The following is a 24,922-nucleotide window of genomic DNA, read 5'->3' as shown; positions in this document are numbered from 1 at the left end:
CAGACCTGAATGCACTGCACTTTGGCTCCTGCGAGTTCTGTGAAATGTAGACGCTGCTGCTCAGGCACTGAGAGACCCACCCCCTCTCCAGAGTCTGCCCTTTCAATCCCCCTCCATCTTTAGAGCATCACATGAGGAAAATGATTCCAAAGCTGCTAGTTCTGCAAGAGAGAGCGGACGTTTTAAAGGCAATGATGTCTCGATCTTTTAGTTTTCTTTTTTCATTATTTCTGTGGGTAATAAATAAGGGGAGGTTTTTGTCTCGGTTCCTCTTCACCCTCAGTCACTGTGTTACTGATAAGAGCTGCCACTTCCATGATATCCGGCGCAGTAATAATCGGCGTCGTCCTCCCCCAGGGCCCCGGTGATGAGCAGGTGGCAGGTGTTACTGGAGGGGTCCTTGGTGGCTGAGAACCGGGCTGGAGTTTTAGAAATTCTTACTAAGTCAGAAGTGTAATACAGCAGGTAATTGGGGGGGCTCCCACGCCTATGTTGGTACCAGAAGATGGTGTGGCCCCCGATGTGGAACCCGCTGCTTATAACACAGGGCAGTCTGGCCGTCTGTCCCGGGGTCACCGACAGTGAGTCTGGCTGGTCCAGCACATACTGGGCAGCAGCACCTGGAACGAGAAGATGGATTTATCACAAAATTATGTCAAACACCATCTCTGTGGAGATCAAACAATAGTGTGTGGTGTTGCTTTTGTTATGTGCACAGACATGAAAAGTAAATCTTTGCCACATCACCTGCACAGGGTGCACTGAAGACGAGGAGAGGAGCCCAGGACATGATGGGGGAGAACCGGGCTGTGATCTCTGGTGCAGACAGATCTCTGGGTGGGACCCTCCAAGGCTCCCTTAAGCACCTCTGCAGGGCTGAGGCTCCACCCCTAGGCAAATGTCCCACTCTTCCTTTAGTCCTGAACACTACTAATACGTGCCTAACACTGTAAAGGGAGCAAGGGTTAAAATAATAAAATAAATAAATGGAAGTAAACAGTGGTGCAAGTGTGGGAACAATAACATTAAATCATAAGCATCGACCGCTTCTGTTCTTCGGCTCCTTACAAGTTCCCTCTCGTGTTTTATTCAGATATTTGTGTTTAAATAGTCACCCTCTGCTGTTTGTCTTTGACTCCGCTGCTGTGGAGTGAAAAATGGAGGGTTCGGCCCTGTCCTTTAACTATAACACCAGAGACGCTGTATAATAAAGCCTTCATAGTGTTCACAAAAATATTTCATAAGTTGCTCGCTGCTACACAATGTTATAATTGAGGTAAACATTCTAAAATACGCAAGCAGCTTGAAAAACCTGACACAAATATTAGTGTTCCTGATTTCTATAATCCTCCTCAGGCATTTTCAGATTCTGCAGACCGTTCAGATAATTCCATTTTATATGTTCATTCGATAGTTTCACTGTTTCGAAAGCTAAAGGTTGAAAATACATTGTTATCGCAACTAATAACGTCTGACCTTTCATCCTTGGACCTTTGTATTGGGCAGGGGTTGAGTAACTGATGACGGGGAGTGAAACTTTACTGGGTCATGTTATAATCTGTAATCAAGAAAGGTTTGTATTGACTAGATAAGGAATGTGATATGCTAAATGAAGAGATATAAGCCTTTTCAAACTTTGTATCTCTGAAGAAGAGCTCAGCTCCAGGAATGGTGACAACTGCACCTTTTGTGTCTGCTCTTAAACGAACGCTTGGCGCAGCCCTGGCCGGTTCTCTTGTGCACAGAAGGATGATGCACTAGTGCTCCTAGTCCGTGATTTGGGCCCATTTGGTGTCCTCTGTTCCAAAAGCATTGAACCAGGACATCCATGGACCACGTTTATCATAATTCTAGTTCGGAAACGTACTTAAAGGAACCGGCACTGACAATAGGTCTCGCCTTGGGTGTATCTGACTTTGCCAATGGGTTTAGCCATGTGTAGAGCACCAGGATCGCTGAACAGCAGGGATGAAAGAGAAAAAAGACGATGTCACGGCTTCCAGCAGAACTTTGTAGACATGCGCACCAAGCATGCGCGCACCGACAAAATGACTCTGGGCCATTCTTTTTGTTTAGTGATCTAAGTTGGACCAGTAATTAAGAAGACAAAGAAATGCACAAGTGGAATATGGGGGGCGTAGCAAAACAGAAGGTGGAGGAACATGGAATTACAGAGGGTGGGATGGGGAAGAGCAGCAGGAGGACTGGGGTAAGCAACACCAGGGGACCGGGAAGGGGGGAGGCAGCAAACGAGAAGAGAGCAATGTGGAGAAATATGGAGTGGGGATTAAACAAGGGAGAGAGAATAATGACCAGAAAAGTAAATGGCCAAGAAGGAAACACAAGGGGTATCACATAAGGGTGATTGCTCCACGGAGAGGAGTGGGGGAGAAGAACACCATCAAGACAGAGGCCGGACTGGCTACTGGGCGTTTGTTGTTAATAAAAAATGCAAAAGCAAAGGTTTTAAATTACGCTTTGAATCCATTTGTTTTTGCAATGTTTATTTAGAAAGTAGAAACATGGCCCATAAGTCCCCAGAAGCAAAAGTAGCCTCCATACTAAAAACACCTGGAAGCCAGTCTGCTGTGGCGAGAGAAACAGCATTGGCAAAGCCAATAGGTTGTGCTTTTTTATTTTTTTTATTTGCATTCTATCTTACTAACTGGGTTATAAATATTAGAAAAAGATTATAATAATTTGTGTTTTAAATTTATACATCATTAATAGTTGTTTATGTTGTGATGTATGTTGAATTAGTATTTCACGTTTTCAAACACGTTTTTTGTACCTTGTTTAATATGGCATTGTATTACAGTATAGTAATGTGCAGTTAATAAGGCACCGCTGCACGTGTTGCACAATTGAAAACATGAGCCTAGTGCTTACAAGATAACCACACTTGTGACTAGCAATACAATTTAGCAATAAACTGTGTTTATATGGGTTTTGACACTTGTGGCACCGGTGCCACTGCACCCGCTGCATCATTTAAACCACATCCCTTGTGCCTGCAAGATTGCTGCACTTGTGACTGCCTATTTAGTAGTAAAATATAGCAATATTTGATGTTTAGAGGAGTTCTGACAGCGTTTGGGCCTGGTGCCACCACACCTGCTGCACCATTCAAATCAACACCCTAGTGCCTGCAAGGTAACTACACTTGTGACTGCCTGTTTAGTAGTACAATGTAGAAATATTTGGTATTTAGAGAGGTTCTTAGAGCTTTTTGTTCTGGTGTCACTGAACCTGCTGCACCACCACAATTCATGACCCTAGTGCCTGCAAGGTGACTGCACTTTTGACTGCCTGTTTGGTATTAGAATTTGGCAATAGTCTTGTGACTCTGGTGCCACTACACCTGCTGCACCATTCATATCATGACCCTACTGCCTGCAAGATATATGCACTTGTAACTGCCTGTTTAGTAGTAACATTTAGTACTATTTGGTGTTTAGAGAGTTCTGACAACTTTTGGGCCAGGTGCCACTGCAGCTGCTGCACCACAAAATCAGGACCCTAGTGCCTGCAAAATGACTGCGCTTGTGTCTGCCTGTTTTGTAGTAACATTTAGCAATATGTGGTGTTTAGAGGACTTCTGCCAAATTTTGGGCGTAGTGCCACTGCATCTGCTGCACCATTGAAATCATGACCCAAGTGCCTGCAAGATAATTGCAGATGTGACTGCCTGCTTAGTAGTAAAATATATTAATTTTTGGTGTTTTGAGAGGTTCCTTGAGCTTTTGGCCATGGTGTCACTGCACCCGCTGCACCACTAAAATCATGACCCTAGTGCCTGCATGGTAACTGCACTTCTGAATGCCTGTTTATTAGTAAAATATAGCAATAATCTGTGTTTGGAAGGGTTCTGACACCTTATGGCACTGGCGCCACTGCACCTGCTGCACCATTCAAATTATGAACCTAATGCCTGAAAGGTAACTGCACTTGTGACTGCCTGTTTAATAGCAAAATATTGCAATATTTGGTGCTTAGAGAGGTTATGACAAATGTTGGCTCTGATGTCACTGCACCTGCTGCACCATTCAAATCATGACCATATTCCCTGCAAGGCAACTGCACTTGTGACTGCCTGTTTAGTAGCAAAATATAGCCATATTTGGTGTTTAGAGGGGTTTCAAGAGCTTTTTGTCCCAGTGTCACTGCACCTGCTGCACCAATAAAATCATGACCCTAGTACCTGCAAGTTAACTGCACTTGTGACTGCCTGCTTTGAAGTAGAATATACCAATATTTGGTGTTTAGAGAGGTTCTGACAACTTTTGGGCCCAGTGCCACTGCACCTGCTGCACCATTCAAATCATGAACCTAGTGCCTGCAAGATAACTCCACTTGTGACTGCCTGTTTAGTACTAAAAGTCAATAGTTGGTGGTTAGAGAGGTTCCTAGAGGTTTTGGCCCCAGTGTCACTGCACCTGCTGCATAATAGAAATCATGATCCTAGTGCCTACAAGGTAACTGCACTTGATTGCCTGTTTAGTAGTAAAATATGGAAATATCTGGCGTTTAGAGGAGTTCTGACAACTTTTAGCACTGGTGCCACTGCACCTGCTGGACCATTCACACCATGACCCTAGTGCCTGCAAGATAACTTCACTTGTGAGTGCCTGTTAATAAGTCACTGAGAGAATAACAGTTTGAAATAAAACGTTGCACAGTGATACACATGACTTTTCGTTAAAATTGAGTGAGTGGTAATTTAAGAAATGAAGACACAAATAATTGTAATATTTAATACAGTTATTTATCAGGAAATCAAATTATTAAGATATAAAAAAAAACCACAAGATAATGAGCCTACTCGCTGCTTGCTTTAAATCTGCACTTGATGCTTAATTGCAAGATGGCCAACATGTTACACATATTTAAACGCAAATTGACTTGGGTTCAGTTCAACTTTTCGTGTACAAATCCTAACACGGAACCAATCACTAAAAACCGGAAGATGTACTTCGGCCACGCTCCATACAAATGCAAAAGCAGAACTGAAAGGAGAACAGAAGAGCAGACGAGACAGAAGTGACCTGCTAGCCAATACAAAGCAAGTAAATTAAAGCAATGTTGGAGTTGCGTTTTGATGACAAACAGAAAGTTCAGGTAATTAAGGGGCAAAGTAGAGACGGATTTTAAGTCCCTTTAGATATTTTTTTTTAGTAACATAAGACTTTGCAAGCACAGCAAACACTGTGCAGGCTAACCCTGAAAAAAATAGTGCCTCTAAAATGAGCAGTAGAAGAGAACAAGTAATGCATATATGCTCCAGGGAAGGGACAACACAAGAAGAGGAAGTAAAACCCAACCAAGGTAACTGATAAAAGAAATTAGCAAATGAGAGTGACAGGTAATTCAACCAATAATAAGTAATGAGTGGCACCTAAGCCCACTGTAAGCTGACAATAGGTATTTTCGCTTATAGACAGCTTGTGCTGTCTGGCAGGTAAGACCTAAAATTGTACAATTTGAAACAGGCTGAACATTAGTCTATTAGTTTACTGTACAAAAACAAGAAAATAGGCAGGTGAAAAAAATGGTCTTTAGAGTTAAATAGCAGCAGACAGTATTCATAATTAAGGATTCCAGTTTTCTGCTTTTACTGATTTTTACAGATGAATACAGACAGAAAACAATTGTTGTCTTGTCTATATTTATTTTAAAAAGCGGAACAATACAGAAAAATGGGCTTCTTGTGAGTGACTCTCCTTGTTGTCCTTCATGAACTCCAGACCAACTGCTAAGCAGATAGACACCATAGGGATTTAAAAACAAGATGAAATTCCCCTAGATAAAGGCATTTGTTAACATATATTTGTATATAATGCTAATATTTACATGTCAGTGGAAACCTTTTTATAATTGGCTTCATAATTTGCTAAATACGACAGGCATCAAAGTATTGGTGTGTGCTTATCAATTAAATAAACGTAAAAATATACAATTTTTCCACTCCATTTAATCACAAAACATAAAATAAAAATGAATAAATACTAATCAAATAGCAACAAAATAAATATAGATGAATAAAGGCAGAAATGTTAAAAAAATAAATACCATAAAACCGGAAGCCCTATTTATAATTAAGGAGTCCCAGGGACCAATCACTTTATTTTCTTAGTCTACCCAATTTGGTGGGTCCCATAAGCAGAGGAAAACACTTGCACAACAGTCCACGTAAGAGCACAGAGGAAAGCAAGACTGTGCAAGATCACGTGACAATGGCCCCTGAAAACACATAGCAGATTTACATATTAATTTCAACAACTTTCTCATAGCTGAAGGGTGCTTTTTGCGTTAACAGTGTGACTGTCACTAAGTGGTCTTTTTTAGTATAAGACATGAAAAACACTCCTTGTCTTCAACACCATTACATTTCAAATAGTTTCAGCAAATGGAACATGGTTTACGGAAGTACTGAGCCTTGTAGATCAACAAGGAAATGCTGAATGCAATTTAATTAACATGAGCCTAACACAAGTAAGAGGAAAGCACTAAATAGCTCAAGTGAGCAATTAAGAACTAAGGAAAACTATCTGTCTGACCTAAAACTTTCTTCACTGGAAACTTCCTAATCTAACTCTAAAAGAAAAAAAAGCATTTGAACAGCTAGGGACAGATTCACAAATTTAAACTTATGCTTTTGTGTAAGTTTATGATTGTTTACTAGTCACAAAGATATTTAAGAGTAGTATCTTTACAAATGCGGAGTGTCCGCACATGACATAATAGGACTGTCCTATGTGTTTATGTGCAGAGACTCAACACTCATAAAGCTACTCCTCATAAATTCCTTTGTGAATAGCAAACAATAATAAACTTGCAAAATAGTGTACGTTTACCTTTGGGAATCAGGCCCTTTCTATTTGTTAAGAATGGTGCTATATTCTCGGAAGTCATGAACCCATTGAGGATAAGATTCAATACACAAACTTACATTCTACTATTTGCATCAGTGATAGCAAAAAGAGAGATTCATCCAGTTCCAGATACGTCTATTGCTCCGGATCTGGGCCAGCCTGATTGAAATGTCATTACTTTTTCCTGGTTCAATTTGCAGACAAAGAGACAAAATCAGTAGCTCTGTATTGCTTTGTGTCCTGAATAACAGTCTGGAGGGGGTGAGAGAGGTATCATATATTCACTCCCTGCTAGACCCAACAGAAATGCCTCACTTAAAGGGCCATCTGCACTCCTTTTGTCCCAGTTTCATCTTGACTTGGGCTAGCAGGAGCTTAAGTACTTGAATGTCAAGCCACCTGGGAAAGAAAGAGATTTAGGGCTCCATTTACGACAAACTGACGCATCGATCACAATGCATCAGTTTGCTTGCACCGCCCTGCTCCCCCTAATGACACCATGGTAGTGTTGTATTTATAATACAGTGCACCATAGTCCTTGTTAGCACAGCTACGTCAGAATTTCTGATGCAGTTGTGGGGCTTTGCTGGACAATTATCAAATATTTTCAAGCTAATCTAGCAAAGTTCGTAGAGGACCATTTGCAACAACCTAGCGTCACTTCAATGCCTAACCCTGAGCAGGCGTTAAAAAATTATGCTAGATTGATGTAGAGAAATCTTGTAGATTTCAATGATTCATTCCTGCGGGCCTCCTAGTAGGGGAACATCTCCCTTGCATACATTATACCTGGCGCAGGTATAACGTGGCACCAAGGTTTACAAACTGGAACAATGGTCCCATTGCGCCAGTTTGTAAATATGGCATGGAGTGTGTTGACTGTCCTGCGCTGCCAAAGCATAAAAACAATTACGCTATAGTGGCGCAGGGAGCTTGCAAATGAGCTCCATCACATGTGCTTTCGCTAAAGTCTCATCGGAAGGCAGGTTTTGGGGTTTTTCAAACACTGTATATTTGTATGTAAGAGCTCTGCATCTACTATAAGAAAGTCAAATATATATGAATACATGAATAATTGCACTAATTAGTATTTTATAGCACTAATAAGTCTCTTATAGTACCCAAAGAAAACTCCTTTGCTAAACTTAATCTAACTAAAAATGAAAGAAAAAGCAGCAAGGCTGTACACTTAAATCTTACTGTTTGAATATTCTTTTAGACTCTGGTTTATAACTTACTGAACTATTTTACTGTTGTAAACAATGTCAACAGCAACAAGTGGGATGAGATTGTTTATTCAACAGAACTCCTCACACGCCATCCACCGCTCCAACCGACACCAACCAACTAACATCAACATTCCAAGGTAAGCTCCTGGCCGGTCCATTCGTCTCTGCATTCTAAGGAGACACCGGGAGTGTACCATTGGTTGAATATTAACAACTTGGTTTAAGTATTTGCTTTAAGTTATCTTCCATTACAACAATAACATCTGTAAACATAAGACTGCTATTTACAAGAAATGGGGCATGACAGTTACCAGTTACTTTTAGATTCATATAATTGCTTCCTGTTATGTACTTATAACATTTACAATTATTAAAACTTAAGACCTGAGTGTAACACAAGAATTTCTACATCAAAATTACTAACCCACTGAGCAGTCTACAAATCTGTGACCTGTATGTTACACATTTACACATGCTTTGCAGCAGACTTATTAATGTTATATGCTGCATTAAGATGAGTAATGCCTAGAGCAAGACTACAACATTTCTCCAGCAACTGCTTTCACCAACACAGTTATCTTACTGGTATTATAGCCTAAATGTTAGTGGGTAAACAAAGATCTCTGCAGAAGGTTTAATAACCTATTAGATATGTTAGATCCAGTTTGTGGTGAATTACGTACGCCAAAATGGATTTTCTATCAGATTTGGCCTCATTGCCAATGTCTTTGTTGCAGAGTTTTTAAAAGTAAGGGCCTGATTTATACTTTTTAGTGCAGCATTTGCACCATTTTTTGCTGCAAAAGCAGCGTAAACTTACAAAATATAATTGAATTTTGTAAGTTTGTGCTGCTTTGATGTAAAAAAATGACGCAAATGCAGCACTAAAAAAGTATAAATCAGGCCCTAAATATGTAAGTTGACTGTCAGACACTTCTCCTCATGACCCAGCCTTTTATGTCCATTCACTTATTTTGTTGCTACCCCTAACTCCAATGTATGCCTCTTCAGGGCGATGTGCTGCACTGAACAGTTGTAGGGCAGAATGATGATAAAAATTCATAGTCAGCAGAAATCCATGCATAGAATCCACTATCAAGTCTCTCAAGCCTACTTCAACCAATCCGTCCGCTCTCACCCCAGGCATCCAACAAGTGCTCTTCAGGGTGGTTTTGCTGCATGCCACTCAGTGCAACACTACAAAGGGAACTAGGATGAAGACTCAATACTCTGCATTTAAAATTCAAAATCTTTAGACACTCAGGGACAAATTTAGGAAAAGTGGCACTGCACATAGAATAGTGAAACTTTTCTTGTACATCTTAGTGCCCCCCTAACGCCACAATGTGCGCGCTGTATTTAAATTTGGTGCACTGTGAGGTAGTCAGGGAGATGAGCGTCAAAATGTTTTTACACTAGTCTGGTGCTTTGCAGGATTAGCGTAAATAATTATGACGCTAATCCTGCATAGCAACCAGAGGCCGATTATAACCAATGGGAGCCTCTTTTTAACGTCTGTATTTCTATGCGGCATTTTTACAGTCACCCTAGAACCAGAACTCCCCCCTTGCATACGTTATGCCTAGCCTGGCAAAAGCATAATGTGGCACAAGGGGTCACAACGAGGTGCAATGCAAGCATTGCACCACTTTGTAAGTATGGCGCTGTGTTTTTGGTCTTCCAGTGCCACATTAGTGTAAAACAATTACCCTAATGTGGTGTTAGAATGGTGCAAGGCCACTATAAGTCTGGGCCTCAGTGCTCAAAATGAATATGTTCTGGGTATCCCCCACAGAAGCCCATGAATATATTGTGCTTTGATGAAAATACATTGAGAGAATGCACAAAGGTGATGTCTGTGGAAATAACTGCACACCAGCAACACTTAAAAAAATATCAGATTTGGCAACATTTATTAAAGAACACAATTAGACTCATGTTTAAACAACGTTCGTTGCAGACATATTTCGTTTTCTGAGCTTCAGAAGATCTTCAACTGCAGATTAGGGTTCTATGATTTATTTATTCTTATCTACAAAGTTTTATGAATTTTCACGTTTGCCTTTGCAGTTTCCCCTGCATTCCTTTCCCTTTGATGATGAAAAGTTTTGCTGTGCATAGCCGAGCATTTTCACAGTGTAACAAGATCATTTGTCACTGTGTTCAGACCCAGCAAATCTATAAAAGGTATATAGATCCTCTGCAGGTTTAACTTTTGCAAATCCATTCCATGCTCAATGGTACTGCACTGAATGAAACACTAAGGGGTTATTTAAAATATGGTGGACATCATTCTAGTCCATTGCGAACATAGGCACTGGAAGTAGGGGTTTGGGGGTCCTCCAGTACTCCCACAATAACCATGATGGAGTTCGGAAGGTAAATGAGCAGTGAAGATGCATGAAGATTTCGTTTTTATCCTGTTGCATTTGCTGTGCGTTCAAAGACAGGTCAAATGTCAGGATATGTCTTCTGACAAATTGTTGATTATTCTTTTAACCTGGAGATTGGCATTGACTTCTCTTTATCTGAGTAGAACATTAGAGGATTTTGTAAAGTACACTATCCGACAATCTTGCTGGGGTACTGAGAGTAAAAGGAAAGGCTGTAGAATGTTTTTTTTCTAGCACACAAGGGGAGGTAAATACCTGTTAAAAACTGCACAACTACTTCAAAATAATTCAAAATCTAAGCCTTTAGGAAAGCACAAATGAAGGCAAATATGTGTAACTCTAAAGTGTGAGAGAAACAAAAAATAATAGGATCAGATAAAATCAAACACTTTAGTTGGTAATGTGCAAATGGTAAATATTAGTTGACAAACGCAAAATGCACCACTGGCTTAATTCCACAGCCTTACCACTCTCCTGCTGAATGGAGTGGTTAATTTGCTGTATTTGATGTTTTTGAAATGCTTGATGTTTTCTCAAAACTCTGTTTCTGATCACCAGAAGCAGGATCACCTCCAGTTTTAAGGATTCCCACCATATTGGTGGATCGCATTGACAAAAAAGAGGTTTCCCTGGAAAAATGGAAACATTTTTGATAAAACTGAAATACCAACCAACTTCAATGTCTTGACAGATGATTGGCATTTTAATATTTATGGAAAAAAAATGTCCCTTATCAGCAGGGAGATTTTTAGTGATTGTGGAGGTCATTAATGATTCATGACATCTTGTAACTGTTTTTTTGCAAAGTATATAATAAGCGTAAACATTTTACCAATCACATAAAGATTGTAGCAAAATGTATAGGCCCTCATTCTGAGCCCGGCGGGCGGCGGGCACCGCCCGCCGTGCGGAAACCGCTAGAAGACCGCACCGCGGTCAAATGACCGTGGGGGTCATTTTGACTTTCCCGCTGGGCCGGCGGGCGATCTCCAGAAGATCGCCCGCCGGCCCAGCGGGAAAGCCCCTGCAACGAGGAAGCCGGCTCCGAATGGAGCCAGCGGAGTTGCAGGGGTGTGACGGGTGCATTAGCACCCGTCGCAATTTTCACTGTCTGCATAGCAGACAGTGAAAATCATGGTGGGGCCCTGTTAGGGGCCCCCTGCAGTGCCCATGCCAGTGGCATGGGCAGTGCAGGGGTCCCCAGGGGTCCCACGACACCCGTTCCCGCCATCCTGTTCCTGGCGGTAAAAACCGCCAGGAACACGCTGGCGGGAAGGGGGTCGGAATCCCCATGGCGGCGCTGCAAGCAGCGCCGCCATGGAGAATTCCCTGGGCCAGGGGAAAACCGGCGTGAAACTGCCGGTTCCCCTTTTCTGACCGCGGTCAGAATGGCCCTGGAAGCACCGCCAGCCTGTTGACGGTGCTTCCGTGGTCCCCGGCCCTGGCGCTTTGAAACCGCCAGGGTCGGAATGACCACCATAATCTTTACACAACTACATCTAAGTCAATACATTTCTTGCATTCTCAAACTGTCAATGTATCCATTAACCTTCAGAGAGGTAGAAAAAATCTTCATGATTTCAAAATGTTCAGCCTTTCAAAATGTATTTTTTTCTTTTCCTTGCCTTCCAAGTGTGCCTGTTGTATTGTTTATTCATAAATAGACATTTTGTTTTGGTCACGGTACAGCCAACTTGTGCTTCACTCCTCTTGGGGTGTTTCAAGGCTGGTCAATAGGAGTTCACTTCTATCTGTTATGCAAAAGATCTTCAAGACCATACTGTTGCACATCATATAATAAGACATTGTGCAACATTTGTTTAGTGAAAAATGGTTAAAGAACCTTCTTTTTTGAACATGCTGTAGTGCTAAAATTATGTTATACGTAATTTAATGAGACTACACTTCATATCTCTTCTGAACAATGAAAGGAAATGATAGGTAGCAAGGTTGTTTCCTCTTGGGGTCAAATCATTAGTTTATTTCATCACAGACTGTGTGTGTGTGTGTGTGTGTGTGTGTGTGATGAGGGGTGGGGTGGTCCTCAGGGTGGTGGAGGAGTGCAGGTGCAGACCTTCAGTGATGAGACCTAAGGATATTGAAATGTGTTTATTGTTACTACTCATGTTACCATTCAGGACAAAATGACTAACGATTGAAACTGGTCTGGTGCTGGAGGTATTGGCAAGGACTGATGTGCTTAAGCTTGGTAGAAATGGAGGTATTTACACTGTGATGCATGGTTCGCTGCTACACTAGGGGCAGTGGTTTAAAAGAACTTGAGGAGCCCCCCTGCCCTCTGCACTCCCACCTGCAAAGTACATGGAGGTAGGCTCCCGCCCAGTCAGGAGCTCTCAAGCCACTGCTTAATTTGAGCTTGTTGTTTTCAGGATGGAGCACCAGCACTTATTTTTGAGGCACTGCACTTTTTTTCTGCCTCAAGCATTTACTGTGAGCAAAAGACACATATGAGAAAGACCGAGGAAGAAAAAGACAAAAAAGCGTCTCAAAGGGAGAAAGTAGAAAGCTGCAAGAGTGAGCTGAAGGGGGAGGGAGTGACTTTAAATGGATTGAAGAGGCCCGAGATGGACTAAGCTGCCTCAGTATTCCCTGTTCGCACATTTAATTGCAGCCGCCGGTGTTTATGATGAGGGCTTTGGGCACTAGCACATTTTTATTTACAAATCGAGCACTGTCTGAGGCCAGGATACGTGCACAGTGCCAGACAGTGTGCAGTGCGTGACTGCACGCTCCTGAGGGAGCCTCGGATGTTGACCCCAACCCCCATACCGCAGGGACTACTGGGGCTATTGTTACACCACTAGGGTGTTGGGTTTATGACCTCCAAGTCCTTGGCAGAAGACTGTTCCCTCCGTGGGGGATCCTGCCTTGCTGGCAAGGATGCCTGAGGTGGAAAGGGATTTGCAGATGTGGTGGATCCCTTCTTGGCACTGTTAGGTAGGTGTGCCAAGTGGGCACTATGTTTAGAGTGTCCACTCAGAAAACTTTTGCGTTTAGAGATAACAAACTCCTAAAGCGGGAGTTAATTTAATCTAAACAAAAATAAAAATACCCTGATGTGCAGGAAGATTTCTCATGAAATACGGGGGCCGCACAGCATTTCCCATGCCAGTACAGTGACGTAGGAATGGGAAATAAGTGATGGTCGCTCTTCCCTCACTAGGGCAGGCAACTGCCGTATTATAGTATGTGAATCTGAGTAGCGCACTAACCACTGTAAAGGTATCCAGCCGCTTGGGCAGGTGTGTAGGTGTGTGTTCCTCGTAGTGTTATTCCAAGATCCAGGTCTTCAGCTGTCACTATAAGGTGTCAGCGGGTCAGAGGTTTACCCCAATGTAGACCCATCACTTCCCTGACTCTAAATAAAGATTGGTGTAATCGTGGGGTTGGAGCACCATTAATGTGTCCTGGTGTTCCCTCTCCATCAAACTCTAAATAAGGTCCTTTGAAAAATCCACAGCCGAGCACAAAATAATCACATAGCACGGCGTCCTTAACTTTTATTCGGACATTTCCATCCATAACATTTTTACTGTCTCCTGTGTGGCCTTTGTCCGTGTTCAGAACCCATGAAACTCTTTTTCAGGCTAAATTAGTAACCCAAACCTCAAACTTCAACCACCATTCATGAAAGAAATGCACTCACAATGGTCGCCATGACCGAAGAAGAGGTGTGAAAAAGTTTAATATCCATGGGAGGGTTTGCAGAACTGCTGTTTATTGTCTGCAATAAAGATTCAATAAATACCATTATTAATATTATTACTTTGTGTTGCTGATGTTCTTATTCCTTTTATGTTCTTCAGTGAACATTTTGGTGGATTGTAGAATCCTTGCTTTGGCACTTGTCTACAATGCACTGAAAATTATATGTATTTGGTTTACAACAATTGAGAAAGTTCTGATTTTCTGCAAAGCACTATTGAGTATAACACTTTTACACTTTGCATATTTTTCATAGTTTTTAAGCAAGAGTCTTTAAAACAAACTTTTCACATTGTACTAAAGAGAAGACCAATGAGGACGTGCCTTTCATAGAGCTTGAATGGGCGTGCCATTGCTGAAAAGTGAGAATGTTTCTACAGCATACAGTGCAACACTGCCATCTAGTGATCTGTATGGTATCGGTTTAAATAAAAAAGACGAATATTGATAATTAAAATAAACAGTCTTGTCTCAAAGTATATTTCTTTTGCTGAAATGTTCCACTGTGCAAAACATTGACTAACGTCAAGAAGAGTGGAATTAATTAATATGGCCCCATGGCAGAGGTGCAAACAAATCTGTGGCTGCTACACAGATACAAATCGAGATGAAATAACCAAAAGTAACTCTTGATCAATGCTGTCTGTAGGAGACAGTTTCAAATCACTGAGGCTATTGTAATAACAAATGATAAAATGATCTAAAGCTTTTTTGTTCTAGCTCTTTTAACCTCTATATTCATCCTCTGATTTACATTCTTAGAAACAAAAACTATTATGGCCCTCATTACAACCCTGGCGGTTGGTGTTAAAGCGGCGGTAAAACCGCCAACAGGCCGGCGGTAAAAAAAACTGGGATTATGACCATGGCGGAAACGGCCAACATAGACAGCCACTTTAACACTCCGACCGCCACGGCGGTACAAACAAACAGCATGGCGGTCACCGCCAACAAACAGGTGGAACACAATGTACTGCCCACACTATTATGAAAGGCCAATCCGCCACCTTTTCCGTGGTGGATTCAACACGAATAAAAACACGGCGAAAACGGGACTTGGAAGGGGAAACACTCACCTCCACACACCCCACGAGGAACTAGGACGCCATGGAGCCAGAACTCCAAATACTCCCTGCGATTGTCTTCCTGCTCCTCTACCAGGAGCACGAACGACGGCGGCGACGACCACGGTGAGTACTGCTCCTACAACACAGGGGAGGGGGAGGGAAAAGAGAGTGACACACACACGCAACACGCAACACCCCCACCCCCACCCTCACCCACAACAACATACACACAATACATGCTGCAATATTACATTTACACCCGAACCCCCCCTGGAAGAACACAATGACAAAAGAAAATGATTGTAACCATATGTAATCAAGAAAAATCCATTAGTCAAAAATGTATATACAGTATAAACAATTATGTACACCAACAATTCAAGTCCGGCTATTGCACCATTCATAGTCCGTGGACCACTGGGCCCAAAATGCATGGGCGAGGCCCACACTCGATACCCGACTCGAAATGGAGAGAACACTGCTGGGGCATCAGATCGAAATGAAACAGACACCTCAGGGGGAAGTGAAGGGGGCACCTCAGCCAGATGAGTGCACAACGCCAGCTCCACAAGGGGGCTCCATGCCCACTGCTACATCCTGGGGAGTGCAAAGCCACAGTCTCTCAAGTCTCTCCATTGGGTGCTTTGTCCAATACTTTATCCTGGGGAGTGCAAAGCCACAGTCTCTCAAGTCTCTCCAGTGGGTGGGCTGCCACTGCTTTATCCTGGGGAGTGCAAAGCCACAGTCTCTCAAGTCTCTCTAGTGGGTGGGTTGTCCACTGCTGCATCCTGGGGAGTGCAAAGCCACAGTCTCTCAAGTCTCTCCAGTGGGTGGTTTGCCCACTGCTGCATCCTGGGGAGTGCAAAGCCACAGTCTCTCAAGTCTCTCCAGTGGGTAGTTTGCCCACTGCTTTATCCTGGGGAGTGCAAAGCCACAGTCTCTCAAGTCTCTCCAGTGGGTGGGTTGCCCACTGCTTTATCCTGGGGAGTGCAAAGCCACAGTCTCTCAAGTCTATCCAGTGGGTGGGGTGCCCACTGCTGCATCCTGGGGAGTGCAAAGCCACAGTCTCTCAAGTCTCTCCAGTGGGTGGTTTGCCCACTGCTTTATCCCGGTGAGTGCAAAGCCACAGCCTCTCAAGTCTCTCCAGTGGGTGGGTTGCCCACTGCTTTATCCAGGCGAGTGCAAAGCCACAGTCTCTCAAGTGGATAACAGTCTCCACTGGTTCTGGAGGGGGCTTTGTGCCCAGAGTGCTTCATCTTGCCAAGGACTGAGGTAGTGGGTGTGATACTCCACTGGTTCTAGAGGGGGCTTTGTGCCCAGAGTGCTTCATCCTGCCAAGGACTGAGGTAGTGGATGCCTTTCTCCACTGGTTCTGGAGGGGGCTTGGTGCCCAGAGTGCTTCATCCTGCCAAGGATTGAGGTAGTGGATGCCTTTCTCCACTGATTCTGGAGGGGGCTTGGTGCCCAGAGTGCTTCATCCTGCCAAGGACTGAGGTAGTGGATGTGATACTCCACTGGTTCTGGAGGGGGCTTTGTGCCCAGAGTGCTTCATCCTGCCAAGGACTGAGGTAGTGGATGTGATACTCCACTGGTTCTGGAGGGGGATTTGTGCCCAGAGTGCTTCATCCTGCCAAGGACTGAGGTAGTGGATGCCTTTCTCCACTGGTTCTGGAGGGGGCTTGGTGCCCAGAGTGCTTCATCCTGCCATGGACTGAGGTAGTGGATGTAATACTCCTCTGGTTCTGAGGAGGCTTTGTGCCCAGAGTGCTTCATCCTGCCAAGGACTGAGGTAGTGGATGTGACACTCCACTGACGGTGGTGCAACATGCAAGCTGCCCAGGCTCCTGGAACTGACCACCAGACTCGTACAACTGACCACTGGGGATGTTAGCCATGTCCGCGGTTGTGGCACTGGCTCAGGATGTGGCGGGCCGGGGGCGGGGTCAGTAGTGGCAGTGCTGGCGGTGACCTCACTGACTGTGGTGCTGGCGGCAGTGTCAGTAGCGGCGGTGCTGGTGGCAGGCTCACTGACTGCAGTGCTGGTGAAGGGCACAGTGTCTGCGGTGCTGGTGAAGGGCACAGTGTCTGCTGTGCTGGCGGCGGTGTCTGTGGCGGCGGTGCAGGTGGTGATGCCGGTGGCGGTCTTGTCCGCTGTGCAGGTTGCCATCTACGTGGACCTGCCTTTGTTTTTTTGGCCCTTCCCCACCTTGGATGGTGGCGCAGCTGTCTTGCCACTTTCAACTTTAGTTTTTCCTGAACCCTTGGTGGCAAGTGTTTTTGCATTCTCCCTCCGGGATGTGGGCAACTTTTTTCTGTTTTGGAGGTGGGGGAATGTCCTTGGGCTCGCTCCTTGGGACACTGGCAGCCCTGTAGGTTGGCGCACTCCAAAATCCTGCTATTGCTGGCACCACTGTGCCCGATGATGTGGTGGTTGAGGTGCTGGGTTGGGACCTTGAAAGGCGGGCCCTAGGGGACGGGTGGGGGGAAAGGTGTAGGAAAGAGGTCAACATTTGAAAGGAAATGCTTTTTAGACACTGGGACGGGTAGATGGAGGGGGTTTGGGAGTGGAGGAAGAGGTAGTGGTTGTAGGAGGTACACGTTTGCTGACTTTGGGTGAAGGTGCATGGGCTGGAGGCTGTTGTGAGGTGGATGGCTGTTGGGTGGGTGTGTGGCTGTGTTTGTGTATTTTGGGAGGATGGCTCACAGACAAACTGGGAGAGGACACAGGGGATGTGTGAATGGTAGTGGGGGTGGTGAGTGCACTTGAGCTGTGTGTGGTGATGGGCGTGCTGGTGATGTAGTGCATGCAGGTGTGAGTGGAGACAAGACTGGGAGGGAGGAGGGAGACATGGAGGAGGGGGACACAGTGGAGGCAGCGGATGTTGGTATGTCTGCATGGGTATGATGCTTGTATGAGTGCCTGTGGGATGTGTGGTGCTTATGTTTGCTTGAGCCACCCTTGTGTGTTGAGCTGTGTGCATGCTGGTCTGATGGTGTGCTTGGGATAGGCTAAGGTACAGGGGATTGGGTCTGGGTGGAGGAGGTTGGAGGGGGGAGGCTGGACACAATAACAATGGCTGCCATCAGTGCTGAGGCCAGAGCCTGAGATGCTCTCTGTTGGGCTGCCTGGCCAGAATGAATGCCCTCCAGGTATGCATTTGTTTGTTGCAACTGCCTCTCTACACCCTGGATGGCATTCAAAATGGTAGATTGCCCAGCAGTGAGGGATCTCAGGAGGTCAATAGCCTCCTCACTGAGGGCAGCAAGGCTGACTGGGGCAGGGCCTAAGGTGCCTGGGGCGAAGGAGATGTCCACCCTCCTGGGTGAGCGAGCACGGGACACACGCTGAGGGGCTTCTGGGAGGGCGGTGCTCATGCACACAAGAACAGTGAGACCACAAAAAGGGGGGGGGGGAGAAGAAAGACATGTTCAGTGCATGCAATACAGCTACCATTGGCAGACACAACAGACACACTAGCCCTCTGCACTACCCCATGCAATTAGAGTTCCCTAATTAATCACAGGGACATGTGGAACAATGCCTATGCCCGATTGCTGCACACATGGAAGTCACAGGAGCCTGACTAGGTGGAGATGGCTCTTAACACTGGTGGGGTTGGGGTGCCACATAGCCTGCCTCACAAATGGTCCTTGCCTACAAAGCTCACCCTGGCCTAGGGTAACCCACTGACCACCTCCCCCACCCAGACACCTCCGAATGCACGCAGAGTCAGATGAATGTGACTGTACTCATCCCCTTGTGGCTGCTGTGATGCCCTCAAGCACCCAAACAACTCCTGATACGCCACCGCCAGCATCCGGAACATCAGCTGGGCCTCTGCCGTCTTCTTGCTCAAGCGGCAAATGTCCTCCCATCTTTTACGACAGTGGGTGCTCTGTCTGTGGTGGACCCCCAGGGTCCGGACATCCTTGGCGATGGCACGCCAAATATCCTTCTTCTGGTGGGCACTGACCTAGAGGAATAGTACAGGGCAAAAGGAAAAACTTTAACCGTCCGGACTGTCACAGTCATTGGCCCATGTTCCCACCCTTGCCCTGATGCACATACACTCACCGTCCGCTCATGCAGGCCTCAATCCCCCCGTATCTTCCATCCACACCACTCCAAACAGGCATTGCCCATACAGCATGCTCACAGTGTACTCACCTGTTTGACTGGAGGACCGTAGAGTAGCGTGTCCTGGGGGAGGACCCCATCCACCAACTTCTCCAACTCCTCCGATGTGAAGGCAGGGGCCCTTTCCCCAGACACATGGGCCATCGTCGCTTCCAGACTGAGGTCATAGCAGCACTTGCAGTGTAGGTCCTCTGCTGTCGAAGGTCAGGTATCAAGTGAGTGAACAGAGAGAAAATGGCGGTCACGTCCGCGGCGGTGCGTACCGTCACCGCCGGCGTACATCGTCATTGGCTCCTCAGACACATAGGGTCCAATGTTAACCAATGCAGGATTGTGCTGCAGTCTTCGACCGCCTACTGCGATGGTGTACAATGCCAGCTCAGTTAACTCATATCCCCTTGTCCCACCTTACAGGTCAAGCAGCCGCCATTTCAGGTGGCCACATGGCATTATTTGTAAATGTGTCACACATATCTAGGCCTTGCATACACACAGAGACAGGCACATAGCGGATTGACAAATGTGTGCAATGAAATCTATTTTTACTACCTCAGTGTTGACTGACTCTGTGCTCGCTGTTCTCGTCCATAGGGCACGGCCGCTGGGGCAGGTGAGGAGATGGCGGCATCCTCCGGTGTACAGACCGCTGGCGGATCTGTCGACAATGAAAGAGAGATAGGTAATATTCACCTACAGGCTTAATCGTGCCACGATCCAGGAACTGTGTGCCCAGTTGGAGCCAGACCTGATTTCAGCTATACGCCATCCCACAGGGATCCCACCTCTAGTGCAGGTCCTGTCAGTACTCCATTTCCTGGCAAGTGGGTCATTTTAAACAACAGTGGCCATTGCATCAGGGATGTCCCAGCCTATGTTCTCCAACGTGTTGTCCAGAGTGTTGTCTGCCCTGATGAAACACATGCGCAGCTACATCGTTTTCCCTGAGGTGGAGGATTTGCCTAAAGTGAAAGGTGACTTCTATGCCCTGGGACATATCCCCAACATCATAGGTGCCATTGATGGGACACATGTGGCCTTGGTACCCCCCGCAGGAGTGAACAGGTGTACAGAAACCGGAAGAGTTACCATTCAATGAATGTGCAGATGGTGTGTTTGGCAGACCAGTACATCTCCCATGTGAACGCCAGGTTTCCTGGCTCGGTGCATGACGCTTACATTTTGAGAAATAGAAGCATCCCTTATGTGATGGGGCAACTCCAGAGGCACGGTGTGTGGCTAATAGGTGAGGACAAGGACCCTATACAGTGTGAATAGTTGTCTGGGTCTGGGGTAGTCCCTACTGGTTAGTGTATGTCTAACAGTTGTCACTTGACATTTGCAGGTGACTCTGGCTACCCCAACCTGTCAGGGCTACTGACCCCAGTGAGAAATCCCAGGACAAGGGCAGAGGAACGCTACAATGAGGCACATGGGTGAACTAGGAGAGTGATAGAAAGGACCTTCGGCCTCCTGAAGGCCAGGTTCCGGTGCCTCCATATGACAGGTGGTTCTCTCTACTACTCACCAAAGAAGGTGTGCCAGATCATCGTGGCCTGCTGTATGCTGCAAAACCTGGCTTTGCGACAACAGGTGCCTTTTCTGCAGGATGATGGGCCAGAAGGAGGTCTTGTGGCAGCTGTGGAACCTGTGGACAGTGAAGACGAGGAGGCAGAAGAAGAGGATATCAACAACAGAAACAACATGATCCAGCAATACTTCCAGTAAGACACAGGTAAGAAGACGTCACAGCCTCCTACATCTCATACAATTGTTAGAACTATCATATGTCTGTCACTTTCACCCAGTGTATGGACCCTGACCTGTCACTTTGCCTTTCCATTTCACAGATGTGGGTCCCACTGAGTGACCTCTGCTATGTTACCTCATGGACTAGAGCTGTGTTACATAGTTATGTTGACAATACAGTGGACATTGCTATTTTCATCAGTTATTCCAAATACACATTAGTGAAAGCACAGACTGACTCCAGATCATTTTGTGATTCAAGGGTGTTTATTTAAGTGCAAAATAGTGGAGGGGGTTGTAAAATGGTCAGGGGTGATGATGGAGGAATGTACATGGCGGAGTCCAGCCTATTTGTTTCACAGGTGCATTTTCCAAAGGGGCATAGGAAGTGGAGCTAGGACAGTTTAAGGATGGACAGGGTGACGAAGTGGGACAGAAGGATGACATTCAGGGTGGTCTCATTTCTTGGCGTGGATCTTGGCATTGTTCTCTGTCTTTGTTCTGGATCTCAGGGACCGTTTTCAGGGTGGTTCTCCATCTGCAGGGGGTGGGGTGCTGGTGTCGTGGTCCTGTAGCGGTGCCTCCTGTCCACTAGCGCCGGCGGAGGTGGTGGGCAGTTCATCATCGAGGCTAGTGTCAGGGGCCCCTTGTTGTGCCACAGTGTGCCTCCTGGTGTTCACAAGGTCCTTCAGCACCCCTACAATGGTTACCAGGGTGGTGTTGATGGACTTGAGCTCCTCCCTGATCCCCAAATACTGTTCGTCCTGCAGCCGCTGGGTCTCCTGAAACTTGGCCAGTACCGTTGTCATCATCTCCTGGGAATTATGGTACGCTCCCATGATGTTGGAGAGTGCCTCGTGGAGAGTGGGTTCCCTGGGCCTGTCCTCCCCCTGTCGCACAGCAGTCCTCCCAGTTCCCCTGTTTTTCTGTTCCTCTGTCCCCTGAACCATGTGCGCACTGCCCCCAGGTCCCTAATGTTCTTGGGTTTGTGGGTTTGCCTGGGTTCCCTGTAGTGGTGGACACACTGCTGCTTGACGTGTCCTGGGGACAGAGGGATGGGCCCACTGGGTGGGTGCTGTGCTGGTGTTTCCTTAGGGGGGAAGCTCTGTGGTGGCATGTGCCAGTGTGTGGGGAACCGACTGTCCCGATGTCCCAGATGGGCCGGGCTGGTCATCTAGATCCAGTTGGACAGAGCTGCTGTCATCACTGTGGGCCTCTTCTGTGGGGGGGGTGGACATGTCTGGAACCTCCTGTCCGTGACATTGTCTAGGGGTCCTGCAGGGGTGTAAAGGCATGATTATTGCATCTGTGTGTGCCATGGTGTGCAATGGGTGGGTGACCTTGTACCCCAGTGCTTACATTCTTGTGTAGGACCTTGTGTGATATTTGGTTTGGGGATCTGTGTGGGTATCTGTAGTGAACATGCTTTGGTGATGGGTGTCCATGCTTTGGTGTTGCATGCAGGGCTTGGTGTTGGGATGTGTGGTTTGTGATAGTGGGACATATGTGAGGTGTTGGAGTGATGGGGGTGAGGGTGAGGGTGGGGTATGTGATAGCATGCAGGTAGGGTGGGGGATGTAATAGTTAAGATTAGACTTACCAGTGTCCATTCCTCCTGCTACTCCTGCGAGGCCTTCAGGATGCAGTATAGCCAAGACCTGCTCCTCCCATGTTGTTAGTTGTGGGGGAGGAGGTGGGGGTTCGCCGCCAGTCCTCTGAACTGCAATCTGGTGACTTGAGACCACAGAATGCACCTCCCCCCGTAGGTTGTTCCACCTCTTCCTGATGTCATCCTGTGTTCTTGGATGCTGTCCCACTGCGTTGACCCTGTCTACGATTCTGCGCCATAGCTCCATCTTCCTAACAATGGAGGTGTGCTGCACCTGTGAACCGAATAGCTGTGGCTCTACCCAGACGATTTCCTCCACCATGACCCTGAGCTCCTCCTCAGAGAACCTGGGGTGTCTTTGCGGTGCCATGGTGTGGTGTGGGTGATGTGTGAGGTGGTGTGTGTTGTGATGTGTGAGGGGATGTGTTTGTGTGTGTTGTGTGAGGTGCGTGGATGTTGTGTGAGTGATGGTGTTGTGTGTCTGTGGATGCTAGTTTGTTGATGGTGGTGTCTCTCTCTGTTCTTTGTTCTCAGATTTTCTCGTAGGGGTTTGTGGGTGATGTCGATATGTGTTTTATAGTGGTGTGAGTGTGCAGGAGTTGTATGTGTGTATGTATGTATGTGTGTATGTATGTGTATGTGTATCAGGTGTGTGTATTTCGAATTGTCCAATGTGGTTGTGTTTTGTAAATGTGTGTGTATTTTGAGCACGGCGGTGTCCACCGCCAATGGTTTACCGCGGTTGAAAGACCGCCGTGTGGATTAGTGGGTCGTGATAGTGTGGGCATATTCCTGTTGGCGTGACGGTGGAGGTTTTGTTATTGCCAGTTTATCACTGACCTTTGGTGTGACGGACTTGTGTGGGTGTCTAGATTTTGGCGGATTCCGGCCTGTGGGTCGAAATTTTACATGCACAGCACCCTACCCACATGGCTAGCTAGGGCTACCTTAGAGGTGACTTATATGTAATAAAAGGGGAGTTCCAGGCCTGGCAAGTAAACATGAATGCCAAGTTCCTGTGGCAGAAAACTGTGTGCGCAGGCCTGAAAGAGGTTTGAAAAGTTACTTCTGTTGGTGTGGCAAGCTGCACTACAGGCCCACTAGTAGCATTTAATTTACAGGCCCTTAGTTTATGGGATACCACTATATAGGGACCTATAGGTAAATTAAATGTGCCAATCAGGTGTAAGCCAATTATGCCAAGTTTAGAATGGAAAGCACATGAACTTTAGCACTGGTCAGTAAGGGCCCAGAGTCCTAACGTCAACAAAAGGGGTTGGAAAAAATAGGAGGAGGAAGGCAAAAAGTAGATTAAAAAAACAAACACCCATAAAAAAGTCGATTTATGTTGGTGTTGATTGTAACCCTGAAGAAGCCCCTTTAAGTGAAACATATATAGCTGCTTGCACAACTGCAAGTATTTGATTTGCACAGTTCAATAGAGGTTCTTCAAATACAGATGAGCCACCATCATGACTAATCCAAGGAGGGCTTGTAATAAAAATTAAACTAGAGCTATTGTTATCAATAATAATTAATTATGAATCTTAATTAGGATAGAGCTGTAATTCAAAGTATTTTTCATTGACCATGTTTTACACAATGTTTATCGCTTAAAGAAACCTGATTTTTCCTGGTGCAAATGAGAGCTAAGATTATGCGAAGTAAGGTGCAGATTTAAGGAAAGTGGTGCTGCACCCACTGCAGCGACACTTTCCTTGCACCCCTTAGTGCCCTCCTACCATCATCATATGTGCGCTGTATCTAAGATACGGTGCACCTTGGCACAGGATAGGGGCCAAAAGCATCTAAAGTTTTGACACTATTGATGTTCTGTTCAGGGTTTGGGGCTAACACTGAACAGTACATAGGGGCCCATTGTAAACAACGGTGTGCCCCCTTTTAATGTCTGCTCTGAACAGGCGTTAAAAGTGCTGAAAAAAATGATGAAAAAGAGATTTCTTTGTGCCATTTTTTTGCCCCCTCCCCACTCTTAACGGGCAATAACCCCCTGTGCATAAATTATGCCTGGTGCAGTCATAATGTAGCGCAAAGGGTTACAAAGCGGCGCAATCCATGCATTGAGTCACTTTGTAAATCTGGCATGGGGAAAAGGCTACCTTAGCTTTAAAAAAATGATGC

At 45.7% G+C, this 24,922-nt stretch overlaps 1 gene segment (V, D, J or C); it reads right to left on the bottom strand.

Moving 5' to 3' along the window:
- Nucleotides 1-291: 291 nt before the first annotated feature.
- On the bottom strand, nucleotides 292-17,182 carry LOC138265172 (immunoglobulin lambda variable 5-45-like). The segment is given in 2 exon segments: nucleotides 292-620; nucleotides 17,143-17,182. Coding segments are annotated over 2 exon segments (369 nt in total).
- Nucleotides 17,183-24,922: the final 7,740 nt, after the last annotated feature.

The sequence above is a fragment of the Pleurodeles waltl genome, chromosome 11, assembly GCF_031143425.1.
Source record: "Pleurodeles waltl isolate 20211129_DDA chromosome 11, aPleWal1.hap1.20221129, whole genome shotgun sequence".
Taxonomy (NCBI): domain Eukaryota; kingdom Metazoa; phylum Chordata; class Amphibia; order Caudata; family Salamandridae; genus Pleurodeles; species Pleurodeles waltl.
Note: the sequence above shows the minus strand (reverse complement) of the source record. Positions and strands in the feature narration are given on the sequence as shown.